General features: G+C 50.0%; 1 protein-coding gene across 1 annotated transcript; it reads right to left on the reverse strand.

The window, feature by feature from the left end:
* Window positions 1–3338: 3338 nt before the first annotated feature.
* Window positions 3339–16430, reverse strand: TBC1D21 (TBC1 domain family member 21). Its single transcript, XM_032341644.1, has 11 exons — window positions 16211–16430; window positions 9702–9809; window positions 9473–9576; window positions 8177–8271; window positions 7539–7649; window positions 7324–7424; window positions 6059–6155; window positions 5627–5727; window positions 4591–4707; window positions 3870–3953; window positions 3339–3481 (listed from the first exon to the last, which is right to left on the reverse strand). Exons 1-11 carry the CDS (start codon window positions 16268–16270, stop codon window positions 3449–3451), a joined length of 1011 nt encoding a protein of 336 aa, XP_032197535.1. The 5' UTR covers window positions 16271–16430; the 3' UTR covers window positions 3339–3448.
* Window positions 16431–17090: the final 660 nt, after the last annotated feature.

The raw sequence follows: 17090 nt of genomic DNA on the forward strand, positions 1-17090 counted from the left end.
CCCACCCCGTTTTCAGCCCTGTCATCACCACCAATACCAGAACCTTCACCACCCTCACCTCCTCCTCTGCCATCTCCTCAGCTATTTACTATTTCCATCCCACCCCTCCCACCGTCACCTCTGCCACTGCATCGTTCACCTCTGCCGTGCCTCTCACCACTTTTCTCCTTCAGAGCTCATGGCTGACCTTGAAAATGGGACCTGGGACCTGGGCAAGAAGCTGGTCTGAGAAGAGGACCCCCCTTCTTGACAGACCCCTCCCCCCATTCCTCCCTAGCCTTGCCCCGCCCCTGCTCTGGATTTCTCAGCACGCCAGGTGTCAGAACAATCGCTCCTCTTGACCCTTCCTCAGGATGCTTCTGACAGGAGACGACTCAGTCCTCCCTGTCAGCCACGCCTGTACCTAAAGAGACAGCTGCTGTCGGGTTGAAGGATCGAGGCCATTAATCCGGGGCTGCCCTTGTTTGCATAATGATTGCATATATTTGCATGTCATTTGCTCCCAGCTTCTGAGTAGGGCACTGTGGGTGTTCAGGTGCCATTTATATAACACTGCAGGTGAGGGTCAGGCCTTCGAGACTCGGGCACTTATTAATTCCCTAAAGAGATTCTTTTATGAGCTGGTGCAGAAAAGAAGTTGGAACACCTAATTCTAGAGCCATCCAGCTGCAAGGGGTCTCTGGTGGGGAGGCAGGGCAGGGGCAGCTGGAGGTGCGGGGGAGGCTGGTGGGGTGGGAGGTTTGGCTGCAGAGACCCTGCAGACTTTGGCCCACTGTATCCGTGTAGGATAGTGCCCTGCACAGCCACTCCTGGTCTCTCCAGGCCATAAGCCATTTGCTGTGTGACCTTGGGCAAGTCCCTTCCCATCCTGAGAGGAAGGAGGGCGTTAAACCTCCAGTGCCCCTCCAGCTGGCACCTGCTCTGAGCACCAGGATTCTCAGTCCTGTCTCCTGGGGAGTTTCTAAAAAATACCCACAGCCTGGCCCCGCCCCCAGAGAGTCAGACTTCATCAGCGGGCCTTGGGCATGGGTTATTTTTAAAAAACTCCCTGGTGATTATCATGTGCAGCCAACGTTCAAAGCTACCGTTCGTGACTCTACCTTCTTATTACCCTGCCCACAGCCTCCTGCAACCCAACTCCCTCATTTCCAGTTGCTAATCTTTCCCCTGCTATAGGCTCACTAGGCCCAGGTTCTCTAGAGACAGTGTGGCTCTTAGTGCTTCTGTTCACTCCCAGGGAGTGCGGCCAATAGCCTGCATGTGGCAGGTTAGACCTTGGCATGGAACTTTTCCGCTCTCCACCTCCGTCCTCCCCCACCTCCCTGCCAGGGACTGGTCACCCCTATCCCTCCTCTTCCACACTCACAGGGTGGCCTCATTCTAGCCACCCAGGCTTTACTGCTGCCATTCTGTGCCTGGTGGAGAGGCACAATGACCCCTCTTTGGCCTTATGCTCACCTCTGCACCCCACGTCCTTGTACCCCCAGAGCCCAGCTCAGCCCCCATCCCACAGAAGGAGTGGCCAGAGCAGCCTGGACTTGGTTTCTAAATCCAGACATGGTCACAAGTATGGCTCTGATTTAGCCTTCTCTAAGCTTCTGAGGCAGGATTAGGGAAGTGGGAAAGGTCCCCTGCATGCTCTTCTTCTTCGTTTTTTTTTTTTTTAAAGATTTTATTTATTTATTTATTTGACCGACAGATCACAAGTAGGCAGAGAGACAGGCAGAGAGAGGAGAAGGGAAGCAAGCTCCCTGCTGAGCAGAGAGCCCGATGTGGGACTCGATCCCAGGACCCTGAGATCGTGACCTGAGCTGAAGGCAGAGGCTTAACCTACTGAGTCAGCCAGGTGCCCCCAAGTTGTCTTTTATTCTGGGTTTTGGTAAAATGAAAACACAGTTTTGTTCTTGGAGAGCTGTATCCCACACAGGAACCCTTTTTTTTAAAAAAATTAAATGTATATTTTTTTAATTTATTTGACAGACAAAGATTACAAGTAGGCAGAGAGGCAGTCAGAGAGAGGAGGAAGCAGGCTCCCCGCTGAGCAGAAAGCCTGATGCAGGGCTCGATCCCAGGACTCTGGGATCATGACCTGAGCCAAAGGCAGAGGCTTAAACCCACTGAGCCACCCAGGCACCCCCCCCACAGGAACCCTTATTGAAATCAGCTGTCTCGGGAACATAAACCCAAGCAGCACAGTACGTGAATTTCCTGCCTGGAAACGCTGGCTCTTCAGCCACACAGGAAGACTCTGGTGGAGAGACCGGGGCCCCACTCTTCAGCAACACATGCCTCCAGCACTCATACAGCGGCCGAGGGACTCCGAGCTAGCCCTGGCTGGGGACTGTCACTTGAGGGGAAGGAGACCAGATACTAATTGGGGTTGTAGTGCCTTTTGAGTGACGGTCACTGAGAGTGACAGGATGGGAGCAGGAAGGGGCAGCTGGGGAAGAGTGGGAGGGATGGTTATGCCTCCTCCTAGGGGCCAAGGTCACAGCAAAATCAGTGGATCCTTCAGTCCCTCTGAAAAGATGTAGCCACTGAGCAGGTGTGTGTGTGCGTTTGCACATACACATGCATGCAGATGTGCACACTCTCAGAGCAGATATGGGGCACCTGGTCAACCCTGGCCTCTCTGTGGGTTCAGCCCCTTCTGGCCAATCCTTTGTCTGCCCTGAGGGCACCCTCAGAGCATGAGCAGGCTGGGCAGGGGCACTGTCTGGGAAGTGTGGGCAGCACAAGCTTCTGCCCCAGGGAGCGACTAGGCTGCCTGGGCTGGGGAACAGGGGGCGTTCTCTGGAGAGACTGACGAAGGCCAAAGAAAAGAGTTTAGTCTGAGGATGCATTCCAGGCTGAGATATGAAAGTGTGCTTATGAGGCTTTGAAACCAGGAGGGGAATGGCCTGCGAGCCAGAGTCCTGGGCTGTGTCCTTCCACAGACCGCAGGGGAATCCGTGGATGAACCACTGAATGCAGGATCATGATGTTGGGCATAAGAGGGAAAATGGCAGTGTGTGTGCAAAGCCCTGTGGTCAGGGCCTCTTCTCAAGACCTGGTCCAGGGTTGAGACACATTCAGTTTGTCTCACGGAGGAGGCTAGGAGGCTCTCGAAGCTGTTTCCAGCCTGATCCATGTGCCTCCAAGTGTGGAACCACAGTAGAACCTTTCATTTGTGGAAGAGTTTCCAACGGGTGCAGTGTCCCTGGTGTGCCTGCCCCCTTACTGGCCTCGCCATCTCCCTGCTCATCCACCAGACCTCTCTCACTGTTGGACATTCCTCTCTGCCCCTACGTGTCCGCAGGAGACACACCGCGCACCACAAACTGACTCCAGAGGCTGTTTCCTGTGTAGCTGTATTAGCTACCCCCTCACCCTAACGCCCGTTGGACCTCACGGCTGAAGCACCACCTCTGTCCTGACCATCGAGGGCATCTGTCCATTGAGAGAGTCCTCAGAGAAAGAAGTCCTTCAGTGGCTGAGGAACCTGGGGAAGAGGAGGGTGCCGGCAGGTTGAGGCAGACAGATGTTGGTCTGTTGCTCTCATTCCTCAGTCTGTCCAGCTAGTGACATCCTACTGAACCCCGGGGGGCCCAGCCCTGTGCCCGACCTGCTGGGATGGACGCAGGGCATGAGGGAGGCGGGCGGCATGGTCGGATGGCATAGCCTCCCTGGGAGGTGGGAGTTGCACATGCAAACAGCAAGGAAACCTTGCCAAGCCGCACCCATGGGCTGGTGGCAGAGAACGAGGCAGACACAAATTGTGTCTCTGCAGCGGAATATCCTGCCATATGTCGGGGCTGGGCTCAGAAAATCAGAGAAGGCTTCTTGGAGGAGGAGGAGGAGGAGGAAGGCAAATAATCCGAGCCACTTACATCCTTCTGGATGAGCTCAGCATACACCAAGCAGGCAGCAGAGATCAGCACGTCAGCATCAAGGTCAATGAGGTTGTTGCAGGCCTGTGCCAGGAGAGGAAGCCAGGAGGAAGCAGGTCTCCCTGGGTACAGGCGACTGCCTCCCACTTCCAGGGGAGAAGGTCACTGCTCCCGGCAGTAGCCGGGGCCACCTGATCTCACCCCAACCAGCCTGGCACAATGCCGGAATTTTCACCTCAGGAATGTGGTATTTGTGGGGAGATGGTAAGTGTCATTTTCATACGGGACTCTGAGGGGGTACCGGGGTTCCCCTGAGGGTCTCAGGAGCTTCTAAGGAGAACTTGTTTTATAATTGGGCTGTCTTCCTAGATTTTTTTTTATTTTTTATTTTTTTCCCTAGATTTTTTTAAAACCTAGACTGCTTTTTAGCAATGTCAGAAAACTCTCGGTCTTTTGCCACAAGGGGACCCTAGGGCCCAGGGAGTTAACTGGGAGGCAGTAAACCTAGAGGCTGAAAAACTTTCAAGGCCTCAGTGTCCTCCTTTGCTAAATTAGGGCGCTGCTGTGATGGTCACTGTCCCGCTGCATCCGGCTTGTCGTGAGACCAGCTCGGTGCTCAGGACAACCCAGTTCCTGCCACGCCGGAGGGCTGGGATGGCATGGGAGGCGTGGGAGGTGTGGGGGTGGGGGAGGGGCTGGCCCGGCCCCAGGGTCCTCTCACCAGGAGAATGCCGTCGCTGGTCAGGCTCTCCTGCAGCACCTGCTCGCGCACCATCTGCAGCATGCTGTAAGCCACCAGCACCTGGAAGTTTCTGCAGGGTTTCCCTGTCAGCAGAACCTGCAGATGGCCCACGAGTCTCAGCCCGGGCTTCCCGGCCCTTTGGGCCCTGTGCCCACTGACCACAGACCTACCCGGGGTTGGCCATCCCTGGGCCTCACTGCTGACTCCCTCGCTCACTCAGGCAGGTGCTACCTCCCAGGCATTGTGCTGGCTACTGGGGGACTCAGAGAAAAAGCCTCAGGTAATTCCTTAGCTAGAGGAGGAGAGGATGCGAGAGGGAAGGAGGGAAAGAGGAAGGGAGAGGGAGGGGGGAGGGGGAAGGAGGAGGAGTAGAGCTTTGGCAAAGCGGAGGTTGACCAGTCAACAATCCAGAGGTGTCCCCAGGGGTCTGGGGGTGGCCGTGGACTTGGGCGTGGAAACCAGCAGGCCAGGAGGGAGGGGTAAGGCAGGTGGGAGTTGACTTGTGGGGCGCTGAATGCCAGGCGGAGTGTTGAGCTGGGCAGAGCAGAAGTGGGCAGTGGGTCTGTTCCCAAGGAGGTTCATGGGCCTATGGCCCGAAGGCCTGGGATCAAAGAATTGCACCTTTGACCTGTGCTCGGAGGGCCCCTCCTTCTCCAGGAGTGAGAGCTCACAGGGAGCCAGCACTCAAATGAAGGGGAAAGCAGAGGAAGGGGCAGCTGGGGACGTGGAACAGAGGGAGGCCTGCGGGGGTTAGAGTGGCAGGGAAGCCGGCCAGGCTTCCACCGCACAGGCTGAGAGCCCCTCCTTCTGCCCCCGCTGCCCTGAAGAAGGTCCTGGTAGGACAGGATGGACAGATGGACAGGCTGATGTTCTCGCCTCCTCCAACAAGGCCCCATAAACCCCAACCTGCTCAACCCCATCCCAAAGCAGCAATGAAGGGGAGGCAAGGAAACGGGCTTCCCCCCTGTTTGTTAAAGGGGTGGGGGTCTAACCCCTCCATCCAAAGAGGACTCACCTCCCAGAGCCTCCAGACATCGTCGAAGGACTTGAAGGCCCGCTGGAAGCAGAGGCAGAACCAGGGGAAGAGGGACTGCACGGCCCCCGCCCCCTTCCCTCCTGTGGAGAGAGAAGCAGGGTGTCAGCCCGGAGGACCCAGTGGGGGAAACCAGGGGTGGCGCACTGATAGGTCGAACAGCAGGGCTCGAGAACACCCCGGGCAAATCCAAAATGCCTTCCTCTCACGTTGCCAGCTCTCCAGAGAATGTTTGGGGTGAATTTTCAACTGCCCGCGTTCCAACCCCACGTCTAGACGAACCCTCCTACCGGGACCTGGAGAGAGGACCAAGGGCTCCAAGCTGCCGGGACTGGACTGGGGGCGGGGCCCTTCTCAGGCCCACCCTGTGGGTGGAGCTGTCCGTTTGCAGGGGGTTGGGGGTCGTCTACTCACTTAGGTGCTCCGCAAACACGGGGTCCAAGAAGTTGATCAGAGTGCTGAGCATATCCAGGTTCTTGCCAACTCCGATCTTGATAACACAGCTGTGCTCCTGAGAAAGATGGGTGGGAGCAAGGGCAACCGAATCTTTCTTGGCTTGAGGGCCGGCCGGGGGTCACCAGCCACTCAGTGCTGGAAGCCCTGTGTGTAGTTGGCTCCGGGCTGGGCTCGTGTCTGTATGAGCCTGGTTGTGTGTGCGCACGTCATGTCTGTGTCTCCGTGATCTGGGTGTGTAGGTGTACTCTTTTTTTCTTTTTTTCTTTTTTTTAAAAGATTTTATTTAGTTATTTGACCGACAGAGATCACAAGTAGGCGGAGAGGCAGGCAGAGAGAGAGAGAGGGAGGAGGAAGCAGGCTCCCTGCTGAGCAGAGAGCCCATCTCGGGGCGGGATCCCAGGATTCTGGGATCATGACCTGAGCCGAAGGCAGAGGCTTTAACCCGCTGAGCCACACAGGTGCCCCGGTTTGCTTTTTTATATATGTGTGTATGCACCTACATGTGTGTCGGGGGTGGGGATCCAGGGATGTCTCAGGTGTGGCTCTCAACGCAGCCAGCCTGGCTATGCGGGCAGAACTAAGTGGGACCAGGAAGAGCATCAAGCCCATTGTTTAGGGGAGGGAGAAAGGGATGAGGGTTGATTCTGGACAGCTGCTCCCAGACCATGAGGAAGGGCTTTCCAAGGGAGGGTGTTCTGGAGAGAGCCACTTCAAAAGCACTCAACCTGATCAATGTGGGGTCATCTGGGGAGTAGTCAGTCCCCTGGTGGGTCTGAACTGTGGGTCATATGAAAGGAGCAGTGAGAGAGAAGGCCACAGATAGTCCTTGAATGCCCAGCCAAGGTTACCGGATCTTATTCTGGAGGCGACGGGGAGTCATGGAGGGTCTGTGGGAGCACAGCCCTGTTTGGGGGGGGGGGAATGCCAGGAAGAAGCAGCCATCCCTGGGACTGGCCAGTTACACTCTTTCAAGGTTTGGTGAGAACTGGACCCAGAGCATCCTTCCAGCCCCCTCCTCAACTCCAATGCCTGCAACACACACAGCTCCCCCTCCCCCAATAAACTCACTGGGGTGAGTGTTGCCTGCCCAGGCTCCTCTGGGACCCAGAGGGCTGTTACGTGGCTGGAGGAAAGAGCCAGGGCTCCCATTGCTTGCCTGACCTCCGGGGGGGTGTCTGGGGAGTGGCAGGGAGGTGGGACTTGAGCTCAGGCCCAGCCCTCACCGTTTTCTGCAGGAAGAACTGGAAAAGCCAGAAGGTCTCATGGTCGTGTTCTGCCATCAGCTGGAAAAGCATCACCATCTCGTGGAAGCCCTGCTGGTACTCTGGGTGGAGGAGGGGAGACAGCGAGGACGGGTGAGCCCTGGCTTGGGCAGGGAAGGGGTTCCAGGAAGGAACCGAGAAGGGGGGCTGAGGGGAGGCTCAGCCCCACGGCCCACCTGCCTGGGTATTGCAGACATAACTCAGGAGCAAGATTTTCTCCAGTCTCTTCTTGTCGATAATGACGTTGCCTAGGTGGTCTTTGTCGTAGAGTTTCTGAATGTCATATGCTAGGTTGGGGACAAGAGACAGGTCAGCAGCACCAGATGGCCTCAGCAGAGGGGCCATGAATGAGTTTATTCCCCCAAAGGGCAGGGCCCAGGGCACCCTGGGGAGGAGATTGTGAAAATGACATCTGCCCACAAGGCTTTGCCCAGCACCATGCCTTGAGCTGCCTGGCTTTGTCCTCACCTCCGAATCTTTGAATAGGCCATATCCTCTGCCAGGAATGTGCCCCCCCATCCCCGCTCCACTGGCCCCGTCCTTTGAAATCCAGTCTTGTTCAAGGCCAAAGGGGAGAGTTGAAGACAAAGCAGCAGGAACAGCATGCACTCAAGGGAATACGACACTAGGCATGTAGGAGCCTCTAGGAGACATGATGGGTGGACTAACCAGGGTTTAGCCAGCAGAATTCCAGAATTCAAGGCCTCTCCCAGGAATCAGGAAACCATCCGCCCCTGCATATGACTGAGGAGCAGGCAGGCATGGCCTCAGGCTCCCCTGCCCGACCCAGCCCTGTCCACCGGACTCTGCTCACCGATGGAATTCCGAGTCTCCATAAAGTCCCGGTGCAGGTTTTCCAGAAGGGGTTGGATCTTTTTATACATCTCGCATAAGGCCTCATAGTTCTTCCTGGGCAGACAGAACTGAGGCTGGAGGAGACAGCCTTCCCCTCGCCAGTCAAGGGCAGTCTGAGCAGTGCTCTCCACTGGGCTCTCCCCCTACCTGTGAAGCTTCCCTCATCTTGGTCTGCACCAGCCCTAACTATGCTATTCTGTGCTCATGTGCCCCCGGAAGACAGCATGGAGGCAGGTTCAGTCTTGTGGCCCTGGGGGTCTCACAGCTGTTCCTGATTTCTAGCTCCACAATTAATAACTGGGAGTTTGCAAAGAGGGTGAGGCCTTGGGGACATCATGATCCCTCTCTAAGACACAGTTTCCTCTTCCGTAGAATGGGGGTCATCCTGGCACCTTGGAGTCAGAAGGCCTGGATGAGGCAGTGTTTAGTGTCCATCATTAGGATGTGCTTAGGTGCTGTAGGATGCTGGTGACCCTTCAAAACCATGTCTACACCTTAACTACTAAATCCTGTAAATGTGAACTTACTCAAAAAAGGGCCTTTGGGGATGTAGTTAAGGATCTTGAGATGAGATCAATCTAGATTATCTCAGTGGACCCTAAATCCAGTGACAAGTGTCCTTCTAAGGACACGCAGAGACACAGAGACAGACAGAGGGGAGAGAAGTCCGTGTGACCATGGAGGCAGAGATGGGAGGAGTCCCCAAAGCCACCAAAAACCTCAGAGACAGGGGAGGACTCTCCCATAGAGCCTCAGGGAGTGGGGCGCTGCTGGCACCTTGTTTTTGGGCTTCTGGACTCTAGAAGCGAGGGAATAGATTCCCACTGTTGCAAAACCCTATTTGTGGTACCTGGGACAGCAGCCTTGGAGAGCTAACACGGGCTCTTGTCAGGGCTCTCAAGCTTTCCAGGCCAGCCCTCAGTTCCCCGACTGCCCTGAATGGTTCTCCACTGGCCCTTTGTGCATGAATCTTCAGCTCAACTAGGCTGCTTAGGCCCTAAGGGAAGAAGGAACTGGGTGGTGGTGGGGACGAGGAGCTGTTGGGATTAAGCCCCTTCCGGGCCATCTGTGCAAGGCTGATTGGAGCTGAGCAGGAAGGTGCTGGCACCTCCAGTGTTCGCGCCCTGGGTCAGGAGCACAGGGGCGGTTTTGTCTCTTAGAATAAGAAATCCATTGGGGAGAAGAAGACTGCAATTGTCAGGCTGGGATGGGCACTGTCACCTACCCTCCCCTGACAGGGTCTGGAATGTTCTACCTCCTCGTACTGTCCACGGTGAGCCGCTCATCCTGGGAGCTCTGCCATGAGTAGTAGCCCGTGAGGAACTTCCAGGCTTCTGTCCTCACGAAGGGGTGCAGACCCTGGGGTGGGGAGTGAGAGGTCAGGAGACCTCCAGATGCCTGCCAAGAGGGTGTCTCCAAATGCCACGCCTGCCCCTTGCCCACCTGTGCCCTCCAGTGCCAGGGCAAGGCCTTGGGGACCATACCCGTTCCAGGATGTTCACACAAATGAGGTCTCGTGACTTGGCCAATAGACCGTTCTCATCGAAGAAGCCATCCCATTCTGTCTTGTCAATGGGTGGTTTTCTCTTCGCCTGGCAAGGACAATCACTTCAGCCCTCTGTTAGGAACCTGTGGCTTTTCTTTTTAAGTTTGATTTTTTCCCCCATCCTATCATCTGGAGTTTGCAATATGGATCAATTTCCCTGCCTCTGACTCACTTCTGGAAATCTATCCTAAAGAAATTACTGCAACGTTATAGAAAAATGCTGAACACACAATAATTTTCATGGTGCATTACTTACCAAAAGGAAAAACCGCACGTGCTCTAACATGCAATAAGGGAATAGTTAAACTATAATTTATATGCTCAGTGGAATATTGTGAGGCATTAAAAAAAATGGGGCTTACAGGGAATGAAAACCTGAAAACATTAAAATATTAACGGAAAAAAGCAGAATACAAAATTATACATTCAGTATCTAGCCTCTATCCTCTACGTGCTATACTCCCCGTAGACATGTTACATATTATGAAAACTATGCCTTATATACTCTAATGTATAGTACATTAATCACTAGGGCAATTCTGTTATGGAAAAAACGGGAAAAAAACACAAAAAAACCAAAACCCAACAAAAACAAAACCAACAACCAACCAAAAGCTAGAGTGATTATCTTGGAGAAATAGGGTCCTATATCATCTTTTCCTTTTTCCTGTGTTTTCAAACTTTTCTGTAATAATGTTTCTGACTTTGATAGTAGAGAGATATAAAATAAGCGCTAAACACTCCCATGAGCTAACTTTTGCCTTTCCTGGAAGAGTCAGAGAGTTCATCGTGAGAAATGGTTTCTGGTTTACATAAGAGAGGTGTGTGTGTGTGTGTGTGTGTGTGTGTGTGTGTGTGTGTGTGATGGGGGGAGGTGAGGACACTGCTTGGGAAGTAATTAAAAGTGCTCATAAGTGGAAGTGGTGATGCAACATGGGGGCTTAAGTGGGTAGGAGAAGAATCAATGAAACAAGATGGGATTGGGAGGGAGACAAACCATAAGTGACTCAATCTCACAAAACAAACTGAGGGTTGCTGGGGGGAGGGGGGTTGGGAGAAGGGGGGTGGTGTTATGGACATTGGGGAGGGTATGTGCTTCGGTGAGTGCTGTGAAGTGTGTAAACCTGGTGATTCACAGACCTGTACCCCTGGGGATAAAAATATATGTTTATAAAAAAAAAAATTCAGTTAAAAAAAAAAACAAGTGCTCATAAGACAGTAACCAGGAGGTAAGAGCTCCTGCCAGAATGGGAGAAGCTTCTTAGAGGAAGCCTTTATTGGAGAGAAGCGTATCTTGAAATGCCATTATTGCAGGCACGAGGACGGGCTGATGGACACAGCTTGGAGGGTGACTCGTCCTGTGTGATAGGCACACTCCCAACTCTCCAGGGATATATACAGGGATATACACCCGAACATGCCCTTGTGTGACTCAAATTGAATTTGCATAGGAGTCCCCTGAGAATCTTCCTAAAAAGCAGATTCTGATTCTGAGGGTCTGGGGTGGGGCTCAGGATGATGCGTTTCTAACAAGCTCCCAGGAGATTGCTGCTCTGCTGCTGCTGGTCCGAGGACCACGTGAGAGGAAGCTGTTAGAAGTCACTTTAGCACTGGAAATTAAAAAAAAAAAAATCAGAACCCATGGGCCAAGATTGGCGATCATTTCCACTAACGCCACATTTGATAGGCATGGATTGAGCCCCTTAGTAATGCCTCCAGAATCTATCTTCTGAACCAAAATAGGACACAGGGCCCCAAGAAGATATGAAAAAAACAAAACAAAAACAAAACAAACAAAAAACCCCCCAACTCCACCCTCATTGTTGGCCTAACCTTGGGAAGCAGGTTCTGTCCTGACGTCATGCCCCAGTCGCATAGACACTGTTGTGTCTGCCATCATGTTCTCCCAACCTATATTCAGACTGTGACACTCAGCATGAACTGTGGCAGGAAGCAAGAGAGAGTAAGCAATGCTGGGCTGCATCCTGGGGTCCTTAATCATGAAAGGGAACTTTGGCGGTGCATTTCCATAGAATTCTTAGTCAATTTATCAATTTCTACAGTAAAGGCAGCTGTGATTTTCAGGGGGACTGTGCTGAATTTATAGGTCAGTTTGGGGAGAATTGACCATAATACTGAGCTTTCGGACCCATGAACATGGTGTATTTCTCCATCTGTTTAGGTCTTCTTTAATTTCTCAGCATTGTTTTGTAGGTATGTAGCTTTTTCATGTATTTTGTCAGATTTATCGCTAAATATTTTGGGTTGGGGGGATGTTGTTGTAAAAGGTGTTATTTTTAAACTTTCAACTTCCAATTGTTCATTGCTAGTATATAGAAATACATTTTTAAAATTTTATTATTTTTTTTATTAACATATAATGTATTATTAGACCCAGGGGTACAGGTGTGAATCACCAGTTTTACACTTCACAGCTCTCACCATAGCACATACATTCCCCAATGTCCATAACCCAACCTCCGTTCTCCATACCCCCTGCCCCTAGCAACCCTCAGTTTGTTTTGTGAGATTAAGAGTGTCTTATGGTTTGTCTCCCTCCTGATCCCATCCTGTTTCATTTTACAATGGGTTTTTTATATATTGATCTCGTATCCTGCCATGTTGTTAACCTCACTTATTAGTCTTAGTAGCTTTTGCGGTTTCCATGGGGATTTATTATAGAAGCCAACAATGAGCAAACTGCAATCCATGGGCCAAATCTGGCTTGCAACCTGTTTTTTTTTTTTTAAATAAAGTTTTATTGGTACACAGCTGTGCCCATTCATTCATGTATCGTCTATGGCTGCCTTCACCCTAAAATAGCAGAGTGAAGAGGCCCCTGGGTGGCTCAGTCTGTTGTGCACCTGCCCTAAGCTCAAGTCATAATCCCAGAGTCCTGGGATCAAGCCCCACATTGGACTCCCTGCTCAGGGAAGGAGCCTGCTTCTCCCTCTTCCTTTGCCCCTCCCTCTGCTTGTGCTTTCTCTGTCTCTCTCTCTCTCAAATAAATAAATAAATAAATAATCTTTAAAATAGCAGAGTTAAGTGGTTGCAACAGAGACATATGGCACAAAAAGACTAACATCTTCTGTATTTCTCTATTTAGGTCTTTTTAAATTTATCTCAGCATTATTTTGTAGGTATGTAGGTTGTTCATATATTTTGTCAGATTTATCCCTAAATATTTTCGGTTAGGGGGATGGTATTGTAAAAATATATTTATTTATTTATTTATTTATTTATTTATTTATGAACTGGCTAGACCTTCCATTGTGGAGGTAAATAAACATGGTGAGAGCAGGTATCTTTGCTCTGTTCCCAGTCTTAGAGGAAAAGCATTCAGACTTTCATGACTCAGCATAATATTCACAGCAGGCTTTTTGTAGCTGCCCGCTATCAGGTTGAGGAAGCTCTGTTCACCTGCTGGTTTGCTGGGAGTTTTTAATCAGGAATGGCTATCGGGTTTTTTCAAACAATACTCTGCATCTGTTGAAATGATCGTACAGTTTTTGTTTCTTAGTTTGTTAATACGGTAAATTATGTCGCATGCTTCTGAATGTTAAATCAGCCTTGTATTGCTTGGACAAACCCCACTGGTGATATGTTATCTTTTTTATACATTATTGGAGACTATATGCTTAATTTTATTTTGGATCTTTGCATCAGTGTTCACGTGAGATATTGGTCTACAATTTTCTCTTCTTGTAATGTCTTTGATTTGGTATCAAGGTCATACTGGCTTCATAGAAGGAGCAGGGATGGGTTCCCACTTTAAAATTTTCAAGCATAGTTTGTGTTGAATAGGTAGCATTTCTTTCTTCAATATTTAATATAGCTCACAAGTGAAGACTCTGAGGCCTAGGGTGTTTTTTGTGAGAAGATTTTTTAACTACAAACATTTTTTTTTTATTAGATTGAGGGATGGGAGTCAGAAGAAAAAAATTTTTTTTTACTTAAAAAATTAGAGATTTAGAGGAACAGGGCATTTTCCTTCTAATTCGCTTTTAAAAATAAAAGCAGGTAATATAGGAAGCAACAAGGAATTCACAAAAGCATAAAGCACAAAAATGATAGAAACCCAAATAAATAAATTATGAAAATAAATGTATTATATTCTCTGATTTACAAAGCATTGATGATGTACCAGGCACTGTCCTCGGCACTTTGTACTTATCATTTAATCTTTGCAGCCACCTACGAGGTAGGTGTGGTTATTTATTTTTTCAAGATTTTATTTATTTATTTGAGAGACAGGGAGCACAAGCAGGGGGAGCAGGAGAGGGAGAAGCGGACTCCCCACCAAGCAGGGATCCTGACGTGGGGCTCAATCCCAGGGCCCTGAGATTGTGACCTGAGCAGAAAGCAGATGCCGCACGGACTGAGCCATGCAGGTGCCCCAGTAGGTGTGGTTATCACCCTATTTTACTGATCAGGGATCTGAGGCTGGGAGAGGGGGTTATTTAGTATATCAGAGGTCATACAGTGAATACCAGGGCTGAGATGTGAGTACAGAGCTGTTTGGCGCCAGAATCAGGGTGTTTAGCCTGGGGGGATATGTAGTCCCTGAGGTGCTGGATACTCTTCTTCAGCTCTGCAGTAGCTTTTCTTCTAGTCACTGATAGGTAGACCAGTAGTGAAAGTCTCCCACCTTTACTGTGTTGTTTAACAACAGGTTAAAGTCCTCCACCAGCAAAAGTGACACCATGGCCATGTTTCCTCTAGAATAGCCTGGGCCAGAAGTAGGAGTCCTAAGTGGTTCAGTTTCTCTAGCATCTCCCTGCTATGAGAGGGCTTGGCTGCAAGCATATATCACCCTACCCTCTTCTATTCTGAATTATTGTGTTAAGGATTTTCTCTAATATTTTAATTTTTAAATTTTTAAAAATGATTTATTTATTTATTTGAGAGTGAGAGAGAGAGAGAGCACACAGAGGGAAAGGAAGAAGCTTGCTTCCCACTGAGCAGGGAGCCTGACTCTGGGCTCCATCGCAGGACCCTGGGATCATGACTTGAGCCAAAGGCAGATGCTTAACCAACTGAGCAACCCAAGTGCCCCCTCTAATATTTTTAGTAAAATAGGAAAGTGACTGGAGGATAAGGCAAGCTTTCCAGGAGGGCTTCTGATGCTGTGTTGTTCTGAAAACTCATAGCAACAGAGTCCCCACTGTAGGAAGGGTCACTGGCTGCTTATGGTTCTCAACCTCTTCTACTCGGGTTCCCTTGAGGGACAAGATATACCCTCAACAGTAAGAGTGACTCATCATGTTAGTGATTCTCACCCAGGGGAGGGCAGGGTGGCCAAGCAGGGAAGGAGTATTCAAATTGGGGTGGAGGAGGCATACGTGCCACTTGAAATTTACCAGGGTGATTATTACCAGCCCAGGTATGGGGGTGTATCATCAGTATAGCATAGTGATTAAATGAATGGTTTAAGACAATGGTTCTCAAAATTAACTGTACATCAGACTCACTTGGAGCCCTTGTTAAAAAACAGATCACTGGACCTCACCCTGGGAATTTCTGGTTCGGGACACCTGGGGATCAAGAGCCTGCATTACAAGTTTCCCGTTGATGTTAATGGGGCAGTTTGGGGCACCAGATTTTGAGAGTCACTGATTTGGAAGATGGACTCCACAGTCTGGGTCTAAATACCAGTTCTGCCACTTACCAGCTGCGTGACCTTAGGCAAGTTGCTTTGTCTCTATGCCCCAACTTTCTCATACAACAAAGATAATAGAATCATCTACTTCATATAGGTTTACGTTGAGAATAAATGACTACAGATAAAGCCTCCAGAACAGTTGTGGTACATACTAAAGGCTATGTGACTGTTCGTTATTTTATTATTATCACTCTGTAAGTTCAGAGAAATGAGTAAAGATATAAAGAAAATCCAAATCAAGACCTGGTGACCTTTATTTGCAATAAAGCCATAACATTTAAAACTCAGGGAGAGAGGTATCCATTTTGCCTCTCTGCTTTCTTATGTATTAATCATTAGGATTAATGAACTTGAGATTGGTTATGGTCATTATAATTAGTTTTTATGATTTTGAAAAATACACCGTGTGGAGAACTTTTATGACTGAGACTGACTTTTAATGAAAAGATATATCTTGTTGAGTGGGCTTGAAACCACGTGTTAACAAAGGCGTTACTGCCACCTGGTGGCAGCATACCAAAATTGTTGGCAAAAACACCAAGGAAAATTTATCAGCATCTCCGTGATTGAACTTGCAAATCTAGAAGTCATTAAAGTTAGACCGTGACATATGGGGAGAGGTAACTGGCTTAGAAAGAAAGGTGAAAGGGAGGAAAGGGACCTGTGTTTTTCAGTCCTGATGTAAGATCAAGGTACAACTTACCCTGCTCAACCTTGTAGGCCAGATCAGAGTTCTAGCCCTTCCCATCCCACTGAGGAAAGCCACATGCAAACTGAACACATACCAGGATGAAGGAGGCTGACCACCTGGCAGAGAGGCTGTTTTCGGGAGAAAGGGTGGTCATGGACCCTGCTGGACGTCTTCAAAGCAGCTTCTGACCAGAGCTCACTGGAGCCCTAAATGATGCTTATTTAGCAGGGGAAAGTGATCTTCCTTTTAGGGAATGAATTTCATTCCCAGGAGGAACTTGGCCTCTCCCTGACCTCCTATAGCTGAACAGAGGAAGGCAGTGTGTGTCACAATGCCCCCTGGAACCGTCATCACAATGACCTTGGAACATGGGAGCACTCAGCCTCAAAGGTAACACACACAGGAACCAACTAAATCTATTGGTCAGCCCGAAAAACCATAGGACATCCTGTGTACACGTCCTGCACACAGGACACAGGATGTACAGCGGAGGTTGGGGATAGGAACATGCAGATCAGGGCGCTGGGCAGATCGGGGGAGGTTTCCTAGGAAAGGTGGGCCAGGAAGCCTTCCTCCCTGTCTCTGGGCATCCCTCCTCTGGCTCGTTCCCCAGATAACACCCAGAATCTGAGCTTCAGGTCTCTCGGGTATCGATTCCTGGGATTCAGAATCAGTTGTCTGGGATGGGGGCCTGGGGACCTGTATTTTGAAAAACTTCCCAGGTGATTCAGTGTCAGTATGTGTATCTGATTGCTAGCTTCTGGGGTTAGATACCTGTCTTATTTTTCCTTATATCCAGAGCACTTTAAGACAGTGCCCACATGACTGACTGAATGACCTAATTGAATGGAAGAAAAAACGAAACTCTTGTAGATCTCATCTCACTGTCCTCTCTGAAGGTATTATAGAGATTTCTGTATGGGTTCCTCAGGCCACGGTCAATGCCTGATTCCTTTGTGCTTTCCTCCCAGTAC

The sequence above is a fragment of the Mustela erminea genome, chromosome 5 (genome assembly GCF_009829155.1).
Source record: "Mustela erminea isolate mMusErm1 chromosome 5, mMusErm1.Pri, whole genome shotgun sequence".
Lineage (NCBI taxonomy): Eukaryota > Metazoa > Chordata > Mammalia > Carnivora > Mustelidae > Mustela > Mustela erminea.

What these genes read in the sequence shown, in the direction of transcription:
- TBC1D21 (XM_032341644.1), bottom strand. Translation starts at nt 16,270, where the DNA reads ATGACCACCCTTTCTCCCGAAAACAGCCTCTCTGCCAGGTGGTCAGCC. An exon ending in GGTCAGCCTCCTTCATCCTG is followed by an intron (nt 9,810 to 16,210) that starts GTATGTGTTCAG and finishes TGTCCTTGCCAG; the next exon opens with GCGAAGAGAAAACCACCCAT. An exon ending in GGAGACTCGGAATTCCATCG is followed by an intron (nt 7,650 to 8,176) that starts GTGAGCAGAGTC and finishes TCCCCAACCTAG; the next exon opens with CATATGACATTCAGAAACTC.